General features: G+C 51.1%; 1 protein-coding gene across 5 annotated transcripts in view; it reads left to right on the top strand.

Annotated features, from left to right (window-relative positions):
* Window positions 1-15,182, top strand: part of NR6A1 (nuclear receptor subfamily 6 group A member 1) — a 202,076-nt gene extending 186,894 nt beyond the window's left edge. For 3 of the 5 annotated variants that reach the window (XM_037036414.1, XM_037036413.1, XM_037036417.1), the window contains 2 exons: window positions 6,516-6,637; window positions 8,105-9,267. In XM_037036414.1, coding sequence (XP_036892309.1) covers window positions 6,516-6,637; window positions 8,105-8,358 — 376 coding nt within the window. In that variant the 3' untranslated portion in view covers window positions 8,359-9,267. Of the gene's footprint in view, window positions 1-6,515; window positions 6,638-8,104; window positions 9,268-9,986 lie in introns of those variants that run through there. The other 2 variants (XM_037036415.1, XM_037036416.1) reach the window with 2 other exon arrangements.
* The last annotated feature ends 8,239 nt before the right edge of the window (window positions 15,183-23,421 follow it).

Here is a 23,421-nt window from a genome sequence, read left to right as displayed (position 1 = left end):
TCTTGTAAAAGGTGCTGCGCTGCAGTGAGACAGTAAGAGCAGGGGACCAGGAAACTGTTGTCGTCCTGTGTTTTCCAGCGTGAAGTCTCGTCCCGGCTGCCAGCATCCTTCTAACCTCCTGTGTAGAGCAGGTCCCTGCTCACTCACTCTGGAGACCTGGAGCATGTGGTGCCACCCAAAGTCAGGGCAAGTGACCTGCTGACACAACCTTTTTGGCTTATTAACTTAGCCATATGAAAACTAAAGCTTAAAACAACATTTAAATAGATATTTAAATAATTCACCTTTACTGGACAATATAAAATGGTGGGAATCTTGGGATTCCAGAGCACCAGGAAAGAGGGAAGAAAACACACACGCCCAGCAACGAAAGCTAGAGAGGGTAGGATGCTCACACTTGTCTACTCGGGACTGGGGTGTGTCTCCCTCTGGCACCCAATCACATGGCATAAAAACGAGCCGAGACTTAGGCTGAAAGCAGAGCTCTGAGACCCTCAAGGGCCTGTGCACAGCTGAGGGAAGGAGGAGTCTGGGTGTTGACTCTCTCCTGGTTTTCTAATATTTTCTTTTTAGTGATCACCCTCCTGGCTTCAGGGTGATCTATAAATGACAGAGTTTTGAACCCAGCTGACACTTTGTCCTGTAAACAGAGCTATCTGATTTTGCAAATGACCTAACCCCTTGTCTTGGGCCTCTAATTTGTTGTATCCATCAAATTCCTGTCTCCTTCTCTGTAACTCTGGGCTGACAGTGTGTTTGGATAGCAGTTAGCTGGCTCTAATATTGTCAGGATTCGAAGAGCTGGCCCAGTGAGCCCAGCCTCCCTATTGGTCTAGAATCCACCAGTGCTCCCCAGACTGCCTACGAAGGCAGCCTGTGGGTTTCACTCCCTCTAAAGTGATGGGTTTTCCTGAGCCTTCTACAGGTGGGTAGGGATCGCCGGTCATGCAGGACTCTCTGTGGCTTTGAGCCTCATAAGGCACCCCACCCACTGTATCTAATTCCGTGTACCCCAAGAGCAAGGCAGAGCCCAGTAACAGCTGAGTAAGTGAGCAAAGTTACATTTCCTAGGAAGGTTCCTTACCAAGGAGAATCTGGAGCTGCATTGTCCAATATAGTAACCTTTAGTCTCAGGTGGCTTTTTAAATTTAAAGTTAATTAAAACTAAAATTTCAATTCTTCATTTGCACTAGCCACATTTCTTGTGCTCAGTAGCCACATGTACTTAGTGGTTACATATCAGATAGTGCAGATATAGACTATTTCCATCATCACAGAAAGTTCTTTTGAACAAATATGACTCAAACACATGTTGCTGCTGAGCTCTCAAGTGAGTTCGAGGATAAGAAATAGATTTGGCCCTGGCTGTTGTAGCTCAGTGGATTAAGTGTAGGCTGCCAACCAAAGGGTCGCAGGTTCAATTCTCAGTCAGGGCACATACCTGGGTTGCAGACCAGCTCCCTAGTACGGGGAGTGCGAGAGGCAACCACACATTGATGTTTCTCTCTCTCTCTCTCTCTCTCTCTCTCTTTCTCCCTCCCTTCCCATTTCTAAAAATAAATACATAAAATCTAGAAAGAAAGATAGGAGGGAGGGAGGGAGGTTGATTTATTGTTAGGACCCTTACTCAATTGTGGAAGCCTTCAATGGACAAATGTGAGTTAGACTTACCACTTTAGTTCTGATTCCATGCCCGTTTCCTGAGCACTTATTGTGTGTTAGCAAGAGGGGTGTTGGGATGACAGGCGGTGCGGACATGGTTTCTGACTCTGAAATGAGAGTCCCTATTCTTGGTTTAGGGTGTTGGAACACACATAGATACAGATACAGCCTACAGTCTAGGGTGATATTTTTGGTGGAGGGGCATGTGGGGGACTTCAAGCACCCGCTGGGGAGTGAGTGCCTCTATTTGCTTTATCAAGGAATGCTTGCCAGAAGAAAAGATTTGAGCTGCATCTCGAAGTGGGATTTTTCTTGGTAGATTATAGAGAACAGGAGGAAGGCATGAGAGTAACACAAAGTCCTAGAAGTTAGAGATCTTTGGATGGTTGCTTTGTGTGGGGAACCAAAAAGGCAGTCCTGTGGAGTAGGGTATAGAGATAATGTGTCTGAGACAGAGGAATGAGGAGGGGGATGACTTGGAGAGAGAGGGACAGAAAAGACAGGTCACGAAGGTGCTCAAATGCCTATCCAAAGAATTTGGGTTTTACTGTGTAAGTACTGTTACATCCCAGGACACTTTTAAACGGAGTGAGTATGCGGTCAGGTTGCACTTCAGGCAGATCCCTGTAGCTGTGAAGCTCAGGACGGATTGGCAGGGGCAGCGGCAGAGGGCCGTGGCCGGGTCGGAGGCTGTCCCTTAGTCCAGGTGGAAGTAAACAAGGCCTGGGCAGGGCAGCAGTGACGGAGTCAATAGGGCAGCACTGAGTTAGGAAGGGGCGAGGAGGTGAGTGAGTCAGAGGTGCTGCCAGGCAGGTGGGCACCAATCTCTTAGCCAAGATAGTGGGGCCAGGGAAGAACGGGCTGAGAGACGAGCCACTCCGAGTTTGATTTGGGGTCTGTTGAGTCTGCGTGTGGAAGTGCCCCAGAGGTCGGAGGAAATGCACCTCTGAGAACCCCTAGAGTCAGGTTCATCACTGGGAAGCAGTCCCCTCTCTACCAGAAACCCGGGGTGTGGAGGCTGTAGTTGGCCGCAGCCTTTCCCACCTTGCCCGCTTCTGCATGCTCCCGCTCCCCCAAATGCCTCTACTTTTTCACAACTCTCGAGTGCAAGTGAGTTCCTGCTGTCACGGAAAGGCTTTTCCAAGATGATGCATGACCACCTCCTTTTCTCTTCTCAAATACTGAATCAAATTTATGGCGCCCATTTTCCTTAATCAGGCTGTTATCAGACAGTGAGCTGGGTGAATTTGATTTAAAGCAGATTGTAGCACCAGCCGGTGACTGCTCCTGGCCCTAATCAAGACTCCTTCACTCTCAGGAGAAGATGCCTTGTGCTAGATGGGCTTTAATGGGCACTTGCACCTCAGGAGCACGAGCTGCCTTTCTGCCAGATCTCTGGAAATTTCCCTCCCAGCGCTCCTGCTCGTACCCTAGCTTTAATGTTTAGGAAACACACTCTTTTTTTTTTCTTTCTTTTTTTTGCTGTGGTAATGGGAGTAATGGTGCTGATGCTATTAATAACGATAGTTGTTAAGAATTATAGATTGTTTATTGTGCCAAATTCCATCTTAAGTGCTTCACAAACATTATTTTAGTCCTCACCACCACCCTAAGACACTGCACCACTGTTATCCCCGTCCCTCAGGTGAGAAGCACTAGGCTCAGAGAGGTGAAAACTCTAGGTTACAAAGCTGGAAAGAGATGGAGTTGAACCTAGATCTCTTGTGCTCCAGACCCCATTCCCTCTGCCATTAGTCTGTACTAGATGCTTTGGCCTCCTCAAAAGTGTAACTTCCTGGAAAGTGGCCTGGAGCCACAGTCTCCCTTCTCGTCTGGGAGTCTGTATGTGGTGCTGAGGGGGCAGCTGCCCTAGGGTTGGGGCCGGTGACTGCCTCTGAGCGTAAGTGCCTTCAGATGAATGAAGAAGAGACAACCGGGCCTCTCAGCCCCCTTCGTGGGACATAACTTACACAGTGTCAGCTTCAATTGCTGCCTGAATGGTCCAGTGGTTTGGGGGGTCCTGGCAGGAATGTTTTCCTTGTCCTAGCATGCTTGTGTAATGGGAACCTAGAAGAAGAATGGGCGTGTTTGTCCAACTTTCTGGCTTTGAATGCTGATAATTTGTAGACAGGGACTACAGGGGCGTTAGAACTGTGGAGTGAGCAGATGTGGAGGAGGCATGGCTGCAGGAGAAAGCCAGCCCGTGAAACAGAGAACAATTTGTTTACCAAGGGGTGGGATGCGGGGTGTGGGGAAAGCTTTGCAGTCAGGCTGTGGATACTGAGTGGGGGCTGCTGGGCTGGCTGCCATCCCCCCACCATTGTCTCGGGTCCGTGATGGTAGCCTGTCCTAAGACATTTGGAAAAGAGACATGTGCTTTCCCCAAGAGAAAAGGCAGAGCTGGGGCATGCACTCAGGCCAGGCGCTTGGGAGCTCATTTGTGTCTCTCGGGTCGAGACTCCACCAGGAACAAGGCTGGCAGTCCTGGCTGGGGGGTCTGGCTGACAGCCACACACCTGCAGGTTCTGTGTTGCCAGAGCGAGCTCTTAGGCGAGAGGTTGCTGATTAAGGGAGTCAGCATTATCTTCGCTTGCTACACTGGGTTGCTCAGCCACCAGACGACAGGAGCTGACACTGTTGCTCCACCTTTCCCCTCCTTTTTTATACCCTACCCCATGCCATCCCTACCCCACCCCCCCAAGCAGATACTAGAGGGAATCTGCACTAACGATCCTTTCCTCTCAAGAATAGAAGTAGCCAACTGAGTATTGTGACGAGACAGGATCATCCCTCTCCGGGACACTGCCTCCTGCAAGTCTTGACACCATGGGAGCCTACAGGGCAGCTCTGGGTCCGGCCCTGCCTGAGTCCCTGTGGGAACAGAGGGCCCCTGAGGTGCCCTGCAGTAGCGTGTGGTGGTCTCCCGCACTTGCCGGTTAAGAGCAAGGCAGTCAGGGAGCAGACGGGGCAGTGCCAAGGAAGCAGCAGGCTTGGAATTAGAAAACATAGCCTGAACCTTAGCGCAGCACCACGCCTTTACTGTGTGACCTTGGGGAAGGCACCTCTTCTCCTTCCTCACTCCTAACCTGAGGCGATGTGACTTACCCCACAAGTTACCAGGAGGGTAAAGTGTGAGAATGCAGCGGGGGTCCAAGAAATAACCCGCCAGCCTTTGTTTCCACATGTGAACAAAGAGGATTACAAGACATCCATTTGGGGGATTTATCGGGAGTATCCAGTGGAATGATGTATGTAGACTATTTAACAAAGTGCCTGGCAAGCAGCAAATACTCCACCAATGAATGGTGCAGTGGCTGATACATTTATTTATAGTGGTTTTTCGGTATAAATTTGTCTTATCCGCCAGTCTGGGAAAATGTCATAAAGTTGTAAAAAGCCATTGGGCCTGGAGCAGAGAGAAACAGAGTTAGCCATCAGACTTCAAATCAGCTGACCAAAAGCAGCCTGAGCTCAGACTGACTGGGAGCCAGACCTCGAGGCAGAGGGCCTGAGCGCCAGGGGAAGGAGCTATCTCTGTGGCTCCCCCTGGTGCTCGAGAAGTACAGGCACCTCTGGCCCCAGCCAGAGCCAGGCTCTCCCCAGGACCTTGCAAAGCCTACAAGTAGGTCAATGCAGAAAGCAGTGAAGATGCCCAGGTGTTCTGGACCCTGCCTAGTTAGGGCCTTCTTGCCTGGCATAGGGCTGTACGATTATGTTTGGTCCCCAGATCTGGACATAATCACCAGGAAGCAGTCCTGGGTTGAACATCTTCTCTGTGACTGAGCTGCATCTAAGACCTGTCTGGAACTCTCCTTGGCCCACTCCTAGGAGTGGGGAGACTGGGCCTGGCCCTGGTTTTTATAAACTACTTCCCCATTAAGCTTTTGCCTCCTTGGTTTGGTGATATTTCCATCTCTGTTATGAGACATTCCCCACTGTGACCCAGGGTGTTAGTCCCCTAGCTTGGTGCTCTTTTGCCTAAAAACTTGGTCTTTCCTCAAGGAGCTTACTCATAATCCAAAGAGATAAGCCCCAAGCCTTCTCTGCTGTGATTTGCCACCTTGGATATTGGGAAAACCAAGGCCTTGGGGAATTAGCCCCAGTTCCGAGTTCTAGCTCTGCCATCACCTAGCTGCGTGCTGTGGACCAGTCCCCTCTGTTCTTTGAACTTCAGGTTTCTTATCTGTGCAGTGGTGATGGCAAGTCACCTACCCGTGGGGCTGAGAAAATTAAATGAGATAATACACATAAAGTACCCAGCACAGAGACTTTCTTGTTTCCCTCCTTCCCTAGTTGAAGTCAAGGATACCAATACAAATTTTCACTGCATAACATTAGCCCTGCTGGAAACGGTGAACCTGAAAAATACAATCAGCAGCTTTTTCTGCATTGTGGCAGAGGCTTACATGGAGTCGCCATGGCAGCTGCCACTGATACTGAAGCTGTTCCTCTACAATAGCTGTGTATTAACGATGCCATATTTTTCCACATTCACATCCCAAACCTTAGGAGCCCCTGTTACCCCAAGCAGTCAAGCATTATTATTGTACAGAGGAGGACTTCACAGCTTAGAGGGGTCCTAAGGACTTCTCCAAGGTCTCCATAGCTTTTATGTGATGGAACTGGCTTTTTGATCGACCCTACCTGACCTTGGGCACAGCAGCTTGTATGAGTTACCTGCTGGGCCCCTTGACAAACCATGGACTCACCTATCATTCGCAGTCTGGATTCCATTTCCCCCAACCTCAGCCTTTTTCCTGTTAGATGCCTTGAGCTGTCAGAAGTCTCTGTCTTCCTGTCCCTGACCTCTGCTGCTCTCGGAGCCCTGGTTAACAGCTCTGTCTGTTCCCCAGATTCAGTGATGAAGGGATGGAGGTGATTGAGCGGCTCATCTACTTGTATCACAAGTTCCATCAGCTGAAGGTCAGCAATGAGGAGTATGCATGCATGAAAGCAATTAACTTCTTAAATCAAGGTGAGTGGCTTCGGTATGGGAAGAGTGGGCCCATTTTGCTGTGAACATTGCCCCTCATGTTCACTCCCCCCTTTTACCCTCGGGACTGTCACACGGAATGTGGCACACCATGTAGGTGCCAGGCTTGGAAGGCCTGTGCTTCCCTCATCACCATTGGTGCAGGGCACACTTTGGGTTTTTTCCTCAAACGTAAATGCCACAGTCTCTATAACTCATAGCAGAAAGAAGAGGATTTGCTTTGTTTAGTCAGTTTCAATGCATTTAAATGCAGGCATCAAGGACAGTACATGCGTCATTTAAAATGTGTACCAAGTTTACCAGTGACTGAAGAAGAGCAGAGTGATGAAACTGTTAGAGATAAGGCCTCCGTGACAGGCTGGCAGTGGTTCTGACGGCCCCTTCAGGCCAGAGCGGGGGTGCACAAAAGCTCACACATGCACATCAAGCACAGCTTTTAATCAGAAGTGTGCCGAATGGGACTGATGTGGAGTATTGCCTGCAAAGTGGTGCTTGGTAGCTGCTGGTGACCAGAGTAGGAAGGAGAATTTGTATTTTTCCCCCCAAAGTAGCATACGAGTGTTCTGCTCTTGGAGAACTGTTTTGCTGCCTGTGACATGAAGAGTGATCTGTCCTGTATTCAGTTGCCTCGTCCAGAAACTGTCCATCCCCTCCTCTTTGCTTCTCCTCCCCCGCAGTGGCCGAACCTCCTCCTCATGCTTCTGCACCATTCATGCATTTATCTGGTATTTTGTGTGCCTCCCTAGACCTGGGCCTGTGGTGAGCGTTAAAGACATTAAAAAGCAGATTCCAGGTCTCTGGCGTCAAGAAATATATTCTGGTGGCACGTGGCACATTACTTGAGCCTCAGATGGGGGGAGATCAGTAGCAACTACGTAGAACAGGAGAAATCTGAGTTGGGTCTCAAAGACTGGGTAATACTTATGTATAGAACATCTAGATTCTGTGTATAAAAAAAGGGTTAGGAGTGTGTGCATTTGTGTGTAAGGAGATGAGAGAGAGATAGAACTCTGTATATTAGTAGGAAGAAGTGGAGTGATGTCACAGAGTAGTGTGAGCAGAAACACAGGAGACCATGGGAGTATATGTGCAAGCATGAACATGCAGGTACCCGCAAAGGGCAAATTTGAAGGTACCGTGGAGGATAGATTAGGAAAGGCAGATCGTTCACTTGGTTAATTTATCAGCATCTACTGGTGCCTGTTCACATCAAGCCCTGTGCTGGGAGCTGGGGGCTCCGTCTAGAGGTTGTCTTGTATAAGTTTTTTCCTTGTTTGTCTGATTTTCTTCCCTGATCTAGAACTTTGTTCCTCTGCATCAGAAAGAGAAAAGATCCCTTGTTGTAATAATGTTTAATAACTTTTTGTTGAAATACGCACCTATTCGAGGAGTTGGTATTTCTTCCACATTAGAAAGCCCCTCCCATTTCCTGTGTGGTTTTCTTCACAGATATAAGGGGTCTGACAAGCGCCTCTCAGCTGGAACAGTTGAACAAGCGATATTGGTACATTTGCCAGGACTTCACTGAATATAAATACACTCATCAGCCCAACCGCTTTCCTGACCTCATGATGTGCTTACCTGAGATTCGGTATATTGCAGGTAACATTCTTGGTGCTAGGTTTCCAACTCTCTTGCTTTTTGTAGTTAATGAAGAAAACGGGTCAAGCAGTATTTTCAGGATGCTCATTCCAAGCCGGTGACCAAGTGCATAAAAGCAGTTCTACCATTGCCCTCAGAGAAGTTAGGCTACAATGAGAAGTTTGACTTTTCTTCGTAGAGAAGAGAATCTAATGTTTCCTCAGCACTTGTGCTGTGCAGGGCACGTTGTGGCTTTAAGTCATTTAACCTCAGGGCAAATCTCTGCGGGCCTGGTGGTCGGTGATGCTGCGGCCATTCTGTATCTGGGGAAGCAGGCTCAGAGCTTCTCAGGTTAACCTCATTTCCTGAACTGTGTGCTGTAAAAGGGTGGGTTTTATGTTATGTGAATTAATTTTATCTCAGTTTTAAAAATTAACTTCATTTCATAGAATTGCCTATAAGTTTTGGGGGCTCATTCATTTAAAGTGGTGTCTTTAAAATAATTCCCCAGTCCTTTGCCTGCAAAACAAGCTTTGTTGTCTTTTTTCTGGTCTTGACTCCTGCTGAGCTGCTTGACATTTTAATAGGTCCGTTTCAATTCAGAATTCTAGTTTTAGTTATTGTTGCTCTACTTCGTTTGGTGAAGACTGTTGTTTGTGGGTACCCAGCGCTTGCTGAGGGGCAGCTCAGAAACGGAGCCTCTACACAGAGATGTTCTCCTCAAATTCAGCAGCACAATTTGGAAGGCAAAAAATTTTCAGTTTGACAAAGGGATTTTTATTCTACTTTTTGGGCCCAGAGTAATCTAGTAGATGTGAACTGGACCTCAGCTATTGGAATTTTGGGAGTGTTCTGATATTTATGTCTCAGCATTTTCCAAGTGGGGTTCTGCCAAATGAGATGCTCACTGTGTGATCCCTGAAATAAAGGGAGGTCAGTAATTATACCCCCTTGCCAGAGCCGTGTTCTCCACCCTGGCAATACCGGGATCACCTAGGAAGCTTTTAAAAAACGTCCATGCTTAGGTTGCACCCCCAGAGATTCTGACTGGATTGGTATGGGAGGCACAGGGCATTAGGGTGTTGTTCACACTCCCAGGTGACTCTAAGGCACTGTCTGGGAGAAGCACCGCCCCAATACTCACGGTGGCTCTTAGTGCTCTGAGAAGTCCTCTGGTGCAGACACCTGTGCACCTCCAGCCCTGAACTTCTCAGTTGGTTTGCCCCTGGGGCACCCTCACCTCCTTTTTTCCTCAGTACTTTTATTAACCCATCATACTACCATGAAGAGCAATTTTATAGAATGCCAGTTAGAGAATCCATCAGGGAAAAAAATAGTTGTAAATTTCTTGTGGTGTTTTAGCTCTAAGAGGGCATCTAGAAAGGAGCAAGCTGCTTTTCTAGATTCCTAGTCTGTAAAATGAGGATAAAAAGTAGTATCTGTCACATAGAAATATTGTGAGAATTATGCATGTGGAATGAGATAATGCATTTAAACACCTAGCACAGAGTAGGTATTTCCTGGATGCTAGCAATGAGTAGAACTTGCACCATTGCTAGGCCCCCTCGGGCACCAAAACGGGCCAGGGCATCACGACATCAGCCCAGTCTGTCTGTCTCTGTGATACGCCTGGCACTCTCCTTGCCCCAGCCACTCAAAGAGGCCGCATTTTCCTTTCTCCAGCCCATAAAGAGAGGAACACGCTCTCCCACTAGCAGCCACTGCTAACTTTTTTCCCACCTGTTCCCAGGAAAAATGGTGAATGTGCCCCTGGAGCAGCTGCCGCTCCTGTTTAAGGTGGTGCTGCATTCCTGCAAGACAAGTGTGAGCAAGGAGTGACCATCCGGCGCCCCTCCGCAGGCCGACCGCAGAGCCGTGGTGGGCAGGACAGGCTCCAGAAGAAAGAGCCAGAGACCAAGACGGAGGCTGTGGAGCAGCATTCCCGGCCGCCTCCATAGCAAGAAGAGTTTTTGTTTGTTTGTCTGTTTTTTTAAGCTCATTTTTCTATATATTTATTTCACGACAGAGTTGAATGTATGGCCTTCACCACGATGCACATGCTTTTGTGTGAATGCAGCCGATGCATTTCCTTGCAGTTTACAGAATGTGAAGATGTTTAATGTTACAGTGTTGTCATTGTTTAAAGATAGTTCTTTTTTGTATTTTGAGGGAGGGTGGGATGGGGCTGAGATGACTATTTCCATAAATGTTAACAAAGACGACTACCTCAGTGGAAAGGAGGGGTGCGACCATCCCCACTTTTCCCGCCTGTTCTCAGCAGACTCGTACGTGCGTCTGTCAGAGAGCAAGCTGCCTTTTTCTAGCCACAGAACTGCCCGGGGAAAAGCACACGCTGTAAAAGGGCTACGTGGTGTCAGGAGGTTTACCGAGCAGAGCGGGTGAGGCACTGGGAACGAGGCAGGAGGTGGGGGTATGAGCCATCGCTTTCCTTTGGGAAGCGTGGAAGTGGAGAGAGTGGGGCACAGTGACCGAACCGAAGTTAGGCATCCTGCCTCCAAACAAGGCCTCGGGGAGAAGGGCTCCAGTCCCCACACCGCGCTGTGGGGCCCCTGCCCCACCGTCAGAACCGCCACGGTCAGTTGCTGCCACTGTGAACTCCACTTCCAGAGTCCTGGCAATAAGGTAATCCTGGGGATTGTCTGCCGACTTGTCTGCCGGCTCCCTCGGGCTCCCGGCTACCTCGTTTCCTTCCCTGGGCCTACCAAGGCCTGCCTCCCTTAGATGTCTGCCCCTGGTAAGTTTGCCTTTCCCTTATCAGTTTGACTTCCTATTGGCCCTCTGAAAAAACAGCTAAACAAAACGTCGTGCTCTGAGTCCTGGTGCCCACTACTGATTTCTTTTCCTGTCACCTTGCTTTCTTCGAGGGGTACTGGAGCAAAGTCCAGACTAGAAGAACAGACACGCCTCCTTCGGAGTTCTCTGTCCTGCCCCGAGACTGACTCCAAAACCTTCAGTCTCTCTTTCACACAGTGGGAAGGACCGATACATCCTACTGACCAGAATTTTTGCCCTTACATTCTACTCTGAGTTCTTCTAATCTCTCCAAAACGAGACCAGGATTTCTCAGGACAGAGAGTCCAAGGTCCAGAGTGGCCCACCTGCCCCTTAGCGTATCAGTAGCCTGGCTGACCGTGGCCTGGACGGCTGGAGTCCCAAGCACCTGGAAAGGGAAGGGGGGCCTTAAACTACCTCATGTTCCCAAGGGCTTGGCTGCCCCCTCTCCTGGACCCCTTGTTCTTTCACTTCCTGCCCCCCCTGGTCCTGGGAAGTGTTCCTTGCCCTCTTGGCTCTGGCCAGCAGCCACCCCATATCCGTCTTGGAACTCCTTTGGGTGCTTTTCCCTTCTCTGCCTTACTACAACCGTTGTTCCTGCCTCCACCCAGGTGCCCCCGTGGCCAGTGCAGCAGACAGACCACTGAGACGGGTGCGTCCCGGGTGGGCCTGAGGAGCCTGCAGCACCTCCTTTTGCCTGTTTAGTCAAAGGCTGTTTGCGCTCTTCCAGCTCAGCCTGGCAAACTGACCGAGTGGGCCGCCACATAGTGTGCACACCGGGCTGTCTGTGTCAGATTGTAATTTTTTCTTTTCATTGAAATGTTACGGGTACCAGCAGAGTGATGACTTCGGCCCTTGGTGGATCTAAAGCAGAGCATTATTCCTCAATGCCATTTCCCTGGCTGCTCCGAGAAAGAAGGAAGGAAGAGATCTGTTTCTCGGGAAGAGCTCTAATCAGTTTGTTTCACATACCAATGGGAAGATTTGTGTGTGTGTCTGTTTATTTCTCAGTTCACAATAGTTTTGTTTTCCTGGATGTTTTATTTAACCATCTAGATCACATTCTTTGGCTACAGGTCAGACTCCAACCGCTTTCCTCACTGTAAGGAAGAGACAGATATCAGAGACCCTTCTCCAAGACGGCTCTTGTGTGCACCATCTTTCTCTGCTTAGACCTCCATCTGTCAAATTATTATTATTTGAAATGGCTTTTCTCTTATGCATTTTGTCAGTGGGTTGGGTATCAAAGGAAATTTCTCTCTGATGAGGCAAGAACATGTCTCTCCAATAATGCAGCATTAAACAGTGCAAGTTGTTAATTTGTGGAGTGGGGGAAAGGTTCTGCAAGTTGCCATTGTACAAATCCATCTTTACAAATGTTTGCAGCAGATTCCACGGAACAAAGAGCCCATTCATTGCCGAGTGCCCTGCAGAATCTCCGAGCCAAGTGGCCGTGTGTTCTGAGCCGGAGCCTGACCTGTGGACCGCCTTTAATGTGTTCTGCACCCAGTCCTTTTATGACGTGGGCTTTTTTAAAACAGGGTAGAATGAATGTGTTGCATTGCAAACTCAGGTATTACGAGGAGGTGGTAGGAGTGTAGCTAGCAGCGTGGAGACATTAGGTCAGCCACTAGATGTGTTTGCGAATTTGGTTTGAAGGACACAGAAAGGTTGGAGGGGGAGGTTTGGTGTGTTTGTTTTTGCCTTTCTTCCCATAATGTTTGGTTAACAGGTAGCCTTTTTGCTAGTGGAAGAAGAAAAAAAGTTGTACGTGTGGTTTCTTCATTCCCCTCTCTTCTGTCCTCTCTCTGATCTCCTGCCACTAACAGCACTCATTTTGAGTGAGAATTTTTCCACCATAAAAATACGACCCTGAAAGCTAGGTGGTCAAGGAGAATCCCACCTCCTCTCACTGCATTGAAACATACAAGCCTTCCCCTTCCTTTCCCTCTGAATGTTTTCTTGACCCAAGACAAAAATTTGCCATCTTGGAACCTCACCTACAACTTAGGCTCTCTGGCTCCTTTGTAGATTTTTGGAGTCTTTCGCATGGTTTGGCGGTCTGGGCCTTGGTCTGGAGAAACTCCCCAGAACCTGCCTGAAAGCACTCGACCTGGCTCACAGGACAGACAGACACCCAGGCTCCATGCCCAACCCACGAGTGAGGTGGCCGACCCGCTAGGGACAGAAGGCAGCAGGCAGGAACCTCCCTGCCCTGGTCTCCAGAACCAGAGAAAGAGTAATGGGGACCTAGGGCCTCCGTGGCACATACTGACAGCCACCTACTCCATGCCAGCCTGCCTCTTACCTGCCACCTCCTTTCTCAGGGAGAGGACTACCTGCTATGGCCAATGTGTCACCAGGGCCTTAAAACCCTTGGGCTCTCTGAGCTTGCAGCCTTGCTCTGCTCCCCATTTCCTACTGTAGTTTGTTCCTTCTTGATTTTCTGGGGAGTGGGACAGACAGAGACAGGAAAGCCTAGCCTGGGTGACCCCTAGGCCACGTCCGAGGTTGGCTAAAGTAAAGGGACCCTGGTCTCCCTGTAGGTCAGGAAGCTGAGCAGTGGTTCCTAGTCTCTTGGTCCTAGCCCCTGGTTTATGTCTTTTTTCCTTGTTTTAATTTTTTTGCAATTGTTTTAAGAAATCCATTCTTTTTCAGACCAGCCCTTTTATTTTCTTTATTGATTTTTTAAAGTAAAAAAACAAAAAAAAATCTCAAAAACAAAAAACTAAACAAAAAAACCAAAGTCTTACTTTCCCCAAATGACTATGTGCCTCCCCCTGCACGCCCCTCTGCCTTTGCAGTTGACCATTCTTCCCTTTTTCCTCGACTTGAAGCTAGGTCTCCATCCAGTGTCTGTGAATGATGTTTATCTGTGTCTCGGGATGAGAACCGGCAATCATTCCACCAGGTGCTGGGAACTGGTCAGCCTTGAGGCGAGGGTTTCTAGGGCCACAGCTCAGGGATGTGTATTTAATTACAGGGTCCCCAGAAACCCCTCTCTTGGCCACCACGAACAGTAGCTTCTTTTCTGGGCTTGGGAGCCAAACCTAGACTGTTTCCTCAGAGGCAGGAGCCCCACAGAGCACTCCGAGGCCGGGGCAGGCTGGGGCTTCCTCTGGGGCCGTTCCTGGGCTACCTGGAGACTTGACAACTGGCTGGCCTGGGACATGAGCCACAGCGGCCCTGCTTCTGCCCACTCATAAGATCCCTGGTCCCACTGCCGAATCCAGTTCTTGTCCGGCCTGCAGCCCTAAGTGGGCTGCAGCCTGCTCGGGAATCGATCGCAGACTCAAAGGGAAGCTGTGAGTCAGACCACAGCGTGATCCAAGCCCAAGTGAAAAGTTGTGTTACTGGTAGAAGCTAGTCTTCCAAGTTCTGGAGCCAGCCCTGCCAGCCAAAGTATCATTTTTGCCCTTTGGTGATCATTATTCCTTCCTCTGAAATGTTTTATAATAGGTGATAATGTTGTTGACTCAAATTTCCATGAAAAACAAAAAAAATACTACCTCTTGAGTGACATCCTGGTCGATTCCTCTCTGAGAAATCCTGTGGGGAAAAAACGTCGTAGCTCCTGCTCTGTTTACATGTTTCCATTGGGAGAGAAGCCCTGCCTGCCTGGGGCGTTGGTGTGTTTGTCTGTGTTGCCACCCGGGCCTGCGACGGGGGCTTGTGGGTGCATTGGGATGCCTGGGCCACGTCTCAGCAGTCCTTCACACCTGCCCAGCCGGTGACGAGTCGCCCCTTGAAGGGGCCTCTGTTCCAACCATCCAAGGTGCAGGAAGCACAGCCCTACCGTCGGGGACCCCAGTGGCACGTGTATCCCCAAGCTGACCTCTGGGCTACGTGTCCGAGATCCACCTCTACCCACAGTCCTGTGTAGGAATCAAGTAAACGGATGTCTGAGCCCTTGTCCCCAAAGGGCCGGCCAAGGGCTTCCTGCCAGCCTGGCTCCGTCAACCCTGCGTGACCAGGTGCTGGTTGGTGAGCTCTGCAGGCTGCCGGGCCCTCTGCTACCTCCCACCCTGCCGACCGGCGAGGGGTGGGCCCTTTTCTGTGAATTGACTACCTGTGGAAATGTGACCAATTAGTGTGAAATGCATGTTTAGAAAATGTTAGGTACTGTATTTGAACAATAAATGTGAACCCTGCACATGGCATTTGTCTGTGACGCTTGTCTGGTGTTCTGGGGGGGACGGTGGGGTATCCTAAGGAGCTGGCTCATGCCTTCGCATCTGTTGTTGCTGCTGTTTGTAGCTGACCCCACCCCAGTTCCTTTCGCTGAGGGTCTGGAAGAGGGGCGCCGCTTCGAACTGCTTGGATTCATGAACCAGCAGTGACAGGTGCCTGCTCTGCACCTGGCTCTGTGTTGGGACCTTTCACAAACCTGAACCTCCTTGAATTTAAAGGAGTTTCATCTCTATAAATGAAGAAACTAAGATTAGGTGAAAGGACTCACCCAAGGCCACCCAGCTAGAAAGTGGTACAACTAGAGGAACTGAGTCCTCTTGGGAGAGGCAGGCAGCCCTTGCTGTACAGGGGCTCTGGGCTGTTACTGAGGACGAACGTGGGGTTGTAATGGCCTGAAGGAGTGGCTTATTCTACTCTGGAAGGCTTCACAGGTAAGGGTTAAAAGGTGGGCTTTGAAGCAAGCCACCCGGTGGAGGAGGATAGACCAAGGAGAGGGGTCAACAAACAGTGTGTTTGAAGATTCAGCTGTGAATCAGAAAAAATACGGAATGTACAGGTACAACAAGGGATTGCCTGGCAGGAACGGTGGCAGATGGGAGGAGTTAGTGAGAGTTGAGGCTGGAGAGGACTTGGGGGTCCTGATGGCCACAGCTGGGAATTTGGGGAAGGAAAGCCATCTGCTGGGCCTCAGGAAAGAGCTTCGTCTCAGGGACCGCAGTGTGTGGGTGGGTGGCCTGCCTAGTATGTCATTGTGGTCCATCTGATTAATACCTATCCTTCCAGAAAATAGGGGAGGGTTTCTAGAGGTGAGGAAATGGAGGCTCTGAGAGGTCAAGGGATGTGTCCAAAGTCACACAGGCCGTGTCAGAGTCTGAACTTGAACCCAGATCCGCCCAAATCAGAACCCCAAGGGTCCTGTAATTTTGTTGTTCATACGACCAGAGAAGTGCCAGAGCTTGGGCCGAGGGTTATGTGAAGACAGATGGGAAAGAGGAAGGCTCCTCGGGGAGATAAAGGCTGAGGAGAGTCTGATCAAAAACGTCTATTAAACCCTCACGTGTGAAGTGAGGGAAAGCCAGCTGCCTTCCCATACCTCAGCCTCCTCCAGCACAAGGGACCAGAGAGCCCTTGTGGTTTGAGTGAGGTTTTAGAACAAAGGAAATGCTGCAGAACTAATTAGTAGACTGTTTCTCGGCCCACAAGAGGGAACAGATAAGACAGAGATGCAAGGAGGGGAAGGAACACGTTTGCTGGCCGCTTCGTGTGCGCAGGACGCTGGTGCTTTCTCTGCATTGTCTCCGGTGATGTTCATAACCATTGTGCAAGTTACAGGTCTCAGTCCCATTTTACTCTAAGCAAACTGAGGCTCGAGGAAGTGAAGCCTTTTGCCCAGGATGACAGTAAATGGCTGGATTGGCTTTTAAATCCAGGTCCATCTGATAACCAAAGTTACAGCAGGCTTCCTCCCTGCCCGACCTTAGCAATTCAGTAATGCTGAATATGAATGTCTGGAGTTTGTAACAGTAATGGCCTCTGGTTGAACTTTCTGCGATTAACACAATAAACAAAACTCTTTAACAATAAAGGATTAATTTCTGTAAGAGGGGAAAGAGTGGACCCAGCCAAATATGTCTGGAAACCAGTGTTGTTCTAGATACACCCCGACCACTACAGGCACCAAGTCCGTGTGGTTCTCAGATCGTAGCAACTCGCAAGGTGGCCCCATGGGAAGAGAAGTAAGAATTGTTTTGCCAAAAATCTGGGAAATGCTGCACCTACTCTTTGATCCCCAGCCTTCATTGGCATAGGAAAGGCTCTGAGAAGTCCTTCTAAAGAAAACTAATTTGGGCCCTGGCTGGTGTAGCTGGATTGAGCGCGGGCCTGCAAACCACAAGATCGTGGTCCGATTCCCATTTCAGGGCACATGCCTGGGTTGCAGGCTGGTTCCCAGCAGGGGACGCAGGAGAAGCAACCACACATTGATATTTCTCTCCTTCTCTCCTTCCCTTCCCCTCTAAAGATAAATAAATAAGTAAATCTTTTAAAAAAGAAAAAGAAAACTAATTTGGGCCCACAAAGAAGTATTTGGGCATGAAACATTTCTTTCTCCTGTTGGGATTCTGTTGGGTCAGTGTTCCCTGGGTCAAAATGGAGGATGCTGCTCTAACTTTGTAAATTGCTCCTTAACTGATGCTGAGCTTTTGGTTTCCTTGAGTGCCTGTCAGTAGTTTGGAAGTAAATGATTAATGTTCAGAGCATGGCAAAGCGTTTTCTGTGCACTCGATTACAGGCTCCTCGAAGCCACCCTATGAGGTTGATGCCATAATGATCCCATTTTACGGATAAGGAAACTGAGGCCCAGAAAGGGTCAGTCCTTTGTCTAAGGCTGCACAGCTTGTGTGTGACCTCAGGAATGAAGGTAAACCAGTACTGAGTGCGTAACATTGGGATCTGTGTGCTGAGATCCTTACTGGTGTGCGGACCGCCCCCCAAGGTAAGATCATGTCTGTGTAACTGAAGAGGAAACTGCTACATCTGGGTTTGTCGGGCTGGAGCCAGAACCTGGCAGAAGTGATGGCCAGGGCTGGTGTTGGGATCAGGCTGGATGTGGCTCCCTAAAGCCTGGGATCATTTCCTTAGGCAGCTTGTGTGACAGCAGGCACATTGACCAGGAGTCTCACCATCTCAGTTCTAATTCCAACTCGTCCCCTTACCTGCCATATGTGGCCTTGACCCAGATAGATGCCTTTACAATCCACACCTTCCCTGTCAGATAAGGATTCACCCAGGCTGGTTCAAAGTTGGGGCTCAGTGAAGTCCATCCATAAAAGGAAGCTGTGTGAGGCAAGCTGCAGCCCCTCACACCCCAATAGCAGAAACCCAGCAGAGCCAGAAGCCACTGCTCAGGCTTGGCCTCGCCTTGGCCTGGTTGCCCACCAGAGTTCCCATTCCACCTGAAATCAGCCTGCCTGAGATCCTGTGGCAAAAGTGTTCAACTGTCAGACCCAGGGCTCTTGGAGTCTTGTTCCCTTGGCAACAAGTCTCACCATGGAGACCATAGCCCCATCCTTGCCCTCCCTGCATGTTCCCTCTCCACGGACCTTCCCTGTTCAACACCTCATCCTAGGAGCAGTGCGGGAACCAGGGAAAGCCCCAAGGGGGCCCTTCCTCAGAGTGAGGAGTTGGACTAACGGCCAGCAAGAGAGGCAAATGGAACCCCCACTTTTTAGGTCCACATTATGCCTGGTAGCGCTCTGAAGACCTTACATGTATGATCTCATTTAGGTGGGAAGGCGCTATTTCATGAAAGTAGAAACAGACTCAAGGAGACCAGATGGACCAGTCTCACAGCTGGTCAGTGTTGGAGCTGAGACTTGAATGCAGGGTTTCCAACTTGAACCCCTGCTTTCTCTGTAACGCTCCTACGTTGTCCAAACACAGCCTCCAGTCTAGTCTGGGGAGCACTGGAGAGCTGGGTGAATCTGCCCCCTGCCCCGGGGCTCGGCTGGAGGGGCCCTGTGGGGTTTGGCCTGTGCCCCGCAGCAGCAGCCCCAGCAGAGGCACTGCACTATTTTAAGCCAGGGCCAGCGGGCCCAATGTGGGCACAGGGAGTGTGGCCTCGGACCAGCTTCCCGGAAGTCGCCATGGCCTTCCTCCTCTCCCCTGAGTAGCTTTCTGAGGCAGTCACTTCCCAACAAACAGGAAGGAGGCCCTCAGGCCTGGAGACCTCCAGCCCTAGCTTCCTCCTCCTACCCTACCCCCCAGTCTTCTCTGCCACACCAGGGAGCCCACCAGCTCCACACCCTCATCAATGTCCATTATCTGGCTGAGTCTTTGCAGGTGTGGGTTGGGGGCCTCTAGACTTTTGCTTGGCGTGCTCCAGTTCACCCCTTATACGTCAAGAGTCTCCCTTGCTGAGTCCCTTTGCCCCTTGCCCACAGCCTGATTTCTCATATACATTCCCATTGAGGCAGGCCACTGGGAGCCAGAAAGAAGAGCAGAGATATCTCCAGACATGGTCCCACTCAAGGACCAGAGAGAGAGAGAGAGAGAGACACAAAACAGAAACAAGCTGGGACCTTCCGAGAGAAAGACGGAGGCGAAAACAGTGATAGATTCATTGGGGCAGACAACATCAGAAAGATGCTCAGAGAGGGAAGCAAAGACAGGGCTGCCAAGAGGGCAGCGGGGTGGCTCTGAGTCGTTGCTCTGACCACCCCCAAGCACAGGCCCTGGCTCAGGCTGTGGGGGGCCCACCGGCTGCGTGGCTGAAGAGGAATGTGGGGAGCAAGGCTGGGTCACCCCTTGAGGGCTGAGCGCGTGCACTGGGAGATAAGCTACCCCGGGCAGGGGCCCCAGCTGCGCTGCGTGCTCCAGGAGCACGGCAGAGAGGCCCAGGCCCAAGGCTGAAGCCCCAGCCCCGCCAGTCTCCCAGACCTGCATCTGGTCCTGAGGGGCTCCTCCAGTTTCATATTCTGGAAGGTCCCAGGTTCCTCAGCCCAGTCCTCAAGGGCATGGCAGATGCTATGGGTGTCCCATTCGTAGACAAGCAAGGTGGGTCCTGGGACCCCTGTGGCTGCACAGCCTCCCTGCTGCTGCTCTGGCTGCAGCCCTGGCTCAGGTGAGGGGCCCGTGGTCACCACACTGACCAGGCAGAGCAGGGCTCTGGCAGAGGAGAGCTGCAGTGTCGTGGCTGTGTGCAGAACTGAGCCGCCCCCGAGTAGCTGTGTGCATCTGTGTGCACAAGTGTGGGTCTGTGTGTGCGTGGATCCCTGTGCTTCTCACATGGGGTTGTGCAAATGTGTACATGTCCACATGTTGACAAGAGCCCCACTCTGCCTCCACAAGTCCCTGCTCTCGGACTGGAGAAGTGCCCCAGAAGGCACCTGACCTCTCCCACCCCACCAGGTGGTCCAGCCATGAAGCAGAGCTGGAAGAACAAGCAGGTCTATCGCCGTCCCCCCAGCCCCCCTCCCCGCACTGCAGCTGAGGCTCCCGCTGGCCACGGCCTTGACCCGGCACTGTGGACTTCTCTGACATTGGCATCGGATCTGAACATCTGGCAGCAGGCTGATAAGGGGTGCAGCGGAAACAGCCTCTGCTGCTGCCAGCAGCCCCACCCCCTCCACTGCCCTGTGAGGGGTCTCCGCACCCACACCCCCTCACCCTGTAGCTCTGGGCCCTGCCCCTCTCTCCCTTTTCATTCTTTGCCTCAGTGTCGCTCTGTCTCTCTCCCTCTCCCATTTCTTCTGGCTACATGAATTTCTCTCTCCTTCCTTCTCCCGGGCTCCCCTTCTCTCCCTCTTCTCTCCCTCTTCTCTCTTTCCCCACTTTCTCCCTCTGACCATTTCTGGGTCTGTTATGCTCATTTCTCTAGGGTTTCTTTTCCTATCTGTCTTCTAATCCTCAGCATTTCAGTTTCTGGGTCTCTGATTTGTTTGTTCCTCATCCCACCTCCAGGAAACAGGCCTGGCACTTTGGGAAAGTCCCCACTTAGAAGAGAGACCCTGGGCTTTGTTTGCTTGGGGAGGGGGGGGGGCTGGGTCAGGACTATTCTGCTTCTCCTCCCCCTCTGCATGAGTCTTATGGCCTGGGACCACCTGGGCTGGGCTTGAAGGAAAGGACAAATAGGCCACCCAGGGGCTCTGCCTGAGTGGAGAGGACCCTGAATCGGCCACCCCAGGCTCTGGACTCCTGGGTATGGATTCAAATTCAGATTCCACCACAGCCTTGCTCTGTGACTTTTGGAGACTCTGGAACGAGTTTCCTCATCTCTCCAATGCTGCTCATGGGAGGTGAGGGGAAGATGCAACCTATCTCCCAGGATGGTGGAGAGGGTTCGAGACTGACCACGGGTGTGGCCTGGTTGGTAGGGGACCCAGCACACAGAAGGCACTTCTGTGTTAGGGCCATGCCATTCCTTTCCAGCATGTCTCACCCTTAAGGTCGAGGGCTGGGGAGCAGTGGCACAGAGGAAGGACGTGTCAGTAAACATATCCAGGGTGACGAGGGGTGAGGAACATCCAGCCCGAGTGGTGACAAGTGCCAGTTAACTGTGTACAGAGAAGGCAGCAGGTCAGAAGGAGGCTGTCAGCATGTGGGGGCCTTTGGTGCAAAGACCAGGTGGACACACGCTCACTGAGGCTCATTTGCACTGTGCTGGCTGCTGGGGATACAGCGAGCATCAGCGCTGGGCCTTTCCTTGAGGGTTCTCCAGGCTGGGGTGCATCACTCGGCCACAGAAGGGCAGACGATATGCAGGGCGATGTTGCAGTGTCAATCTCCACACAGAAAGGGGCCCCAAGGATAGACTGCCAGTTCTTCCTTGTTTCTCAGTGTTTTACTGACATTTACTGAGCACAAGCAATGTGCCAGGCAGCCTGTATATGATGCATGGATTGTCTCGTTGTCCTCATTTGATGGAAAGGACAGGAGACCCGGGGAGGGGAAGTGACTGGTCCCAGGTCACACAACAAGGAAATGGCGGAACTGGGATTTCATCCAGCATCTCTGACCCAAGTCCCTCAAGGCCTCACGGGAGACCGGCCAAGCCAGGCTGGTTCTCTGCACATCACCACGGTGTCGAAAGCCCCTGCTCAGCCTGCCCAGGAAGGCAGGGAACGTGGTCCCCGTCTTACCAAGCCTCCCCTCCAAAGAGGTGCAAAGGACCATGACGGCTGGTTGTTACATTATGTGACATGTTGGTCCTTTAGGGTGTTTGTTGGCATATTCCTTTTTTAAATTCAGAGGGCGAGTGGTATTAATCCAGAAACAAAACCCTTGCATTAAAATGGGGAGACTAGTTAGGTTCAGTTATATGCAAGAGAAGTGAATCTTACAAGAACTTCTGTGAGTGAAAAATACGTAATTAGGAGGTCATCTATGTTGGGAATGAGTTGTATGTACTGTTGCAGATAGAATATACTAATCAGTAGAATCCATCATGACAGGAAAATTATTGTCTGGTATGGATTTTCACAGTGAAAAGAATTTCTTAAGCGGCTCAGTAAGGAAGACACACTAGGCTTTAAATGCAGTTGGTTTCAATGATCCAGAAAAACCCCTCTAGTCCCAAGCCAGGTAGATGAGGTGTTCTGTGTTGCTGGTGTCTTTCCTCCAATGCAGCGTTCTCAACAGTGATTGGCCCACAGTCCCCCTCACCCAGGAGCTGCAAGCTCCTCCCCACCCCCCCTGATGAATGGCTGGGAGGTAAATCCTCTAAGGACAGACTTCTTCCCTCTTGTCCAGTGCCCAGACCAGTGCCTGGCACCTAGTGGCCCTCAGTAAAGGTGGGATGAATGAAGGAAAGCACTAACGAGCGTGTCACCTGCGGCAGGGGGACAGAGCGCAGCAATTTGGGCTGGACTGGACCAGGACAACCCAGGACCGGCCCGAGCCTGGGGCTGGGACAGGAGCACCCCCAGCTGTGAGAGAAGGCCTGACCTTCTACACAAAGCCCCCGCCCCTCTGCCCTGCCCTGTCCCAGCCTAGCTACCCACTTGGCCCAGACTGGGGCCACTGTGGCCACCTGACCCAGCCTCAATCCTCCCAGCGATCAACAGGGAGCAATAGCAGCCCGTGGACATGGGAGCGTCCGGAAAGCCAGCACACAATGTGCACAGGAGGTGGTCGGTCAGCTCACCTGCTTGCTTTTCGTCCCCCTCTTCCTTTCTTCACCTCTGGAAGAGGGAAAAGACCCAGGCCAAAGTCGCAAGGCCAGCTGGTCAAGTTATCCATGCCCCTGCCTACGCGCCAAGCCAACCTGACTCTACCCCCATGTCTGGGCCGGACTGGACCCCGCTGGGCCAGGCCCCAGGGAGGTAGCCATTCAAGGGGAGAGAGGCTGGGCTGCAGGCCGGTGGGGGAGCTGCCCATAAATCAGGGCCCACTCCCACCCAGTCGCTAACAAGCGGGGCTGCCTACCCGCCTACGTGGGGTCCCTGCCTCTGGGCTCCCACAACGGCCCGGAGCAGCCAGCTGGACAAGGCCTCCAGAGTGCCTTGGCCTCCACCCCCACCCGCGGCCCCCAGATAGATAGGGGTGTATTTTTTTTCTTTTAGGAGAAGAAAAAAATAGACCTAAATGAAGAGAAATACCAACAAAGAAGGAGAGAGGCCTGCAGAGTCACGTGGGGGCAGAGACCAATTGGGCCTCTGGTGGCCCCCCCCCCAGGGCGGGGAGGAGGAGGACGGTTGGACAGG

The sequence above is a fragment of the Sturnira hondurensis genome, unplaced genomic scaffold, assembly GCF_014824575.4.
Source record: "Sturnira hondurensis isolate 20B ecotype Veracruz unplaced genomic scaffold, ASM1482457v3 Scaffold0022908, whole genome shotgun sequence".
Lineage (NCBI taxonomy): Eukaryota > Metazoa > Chordata > Mammalia > Chiroptera > Phyllostomidae > Sturnira > Sturnira hondurensis.
The sequence above is the reverse complement of the archived record's forward strand: the minus strand, read 5'-3'. Positions and strand labels throughout refer to the sequence as shown.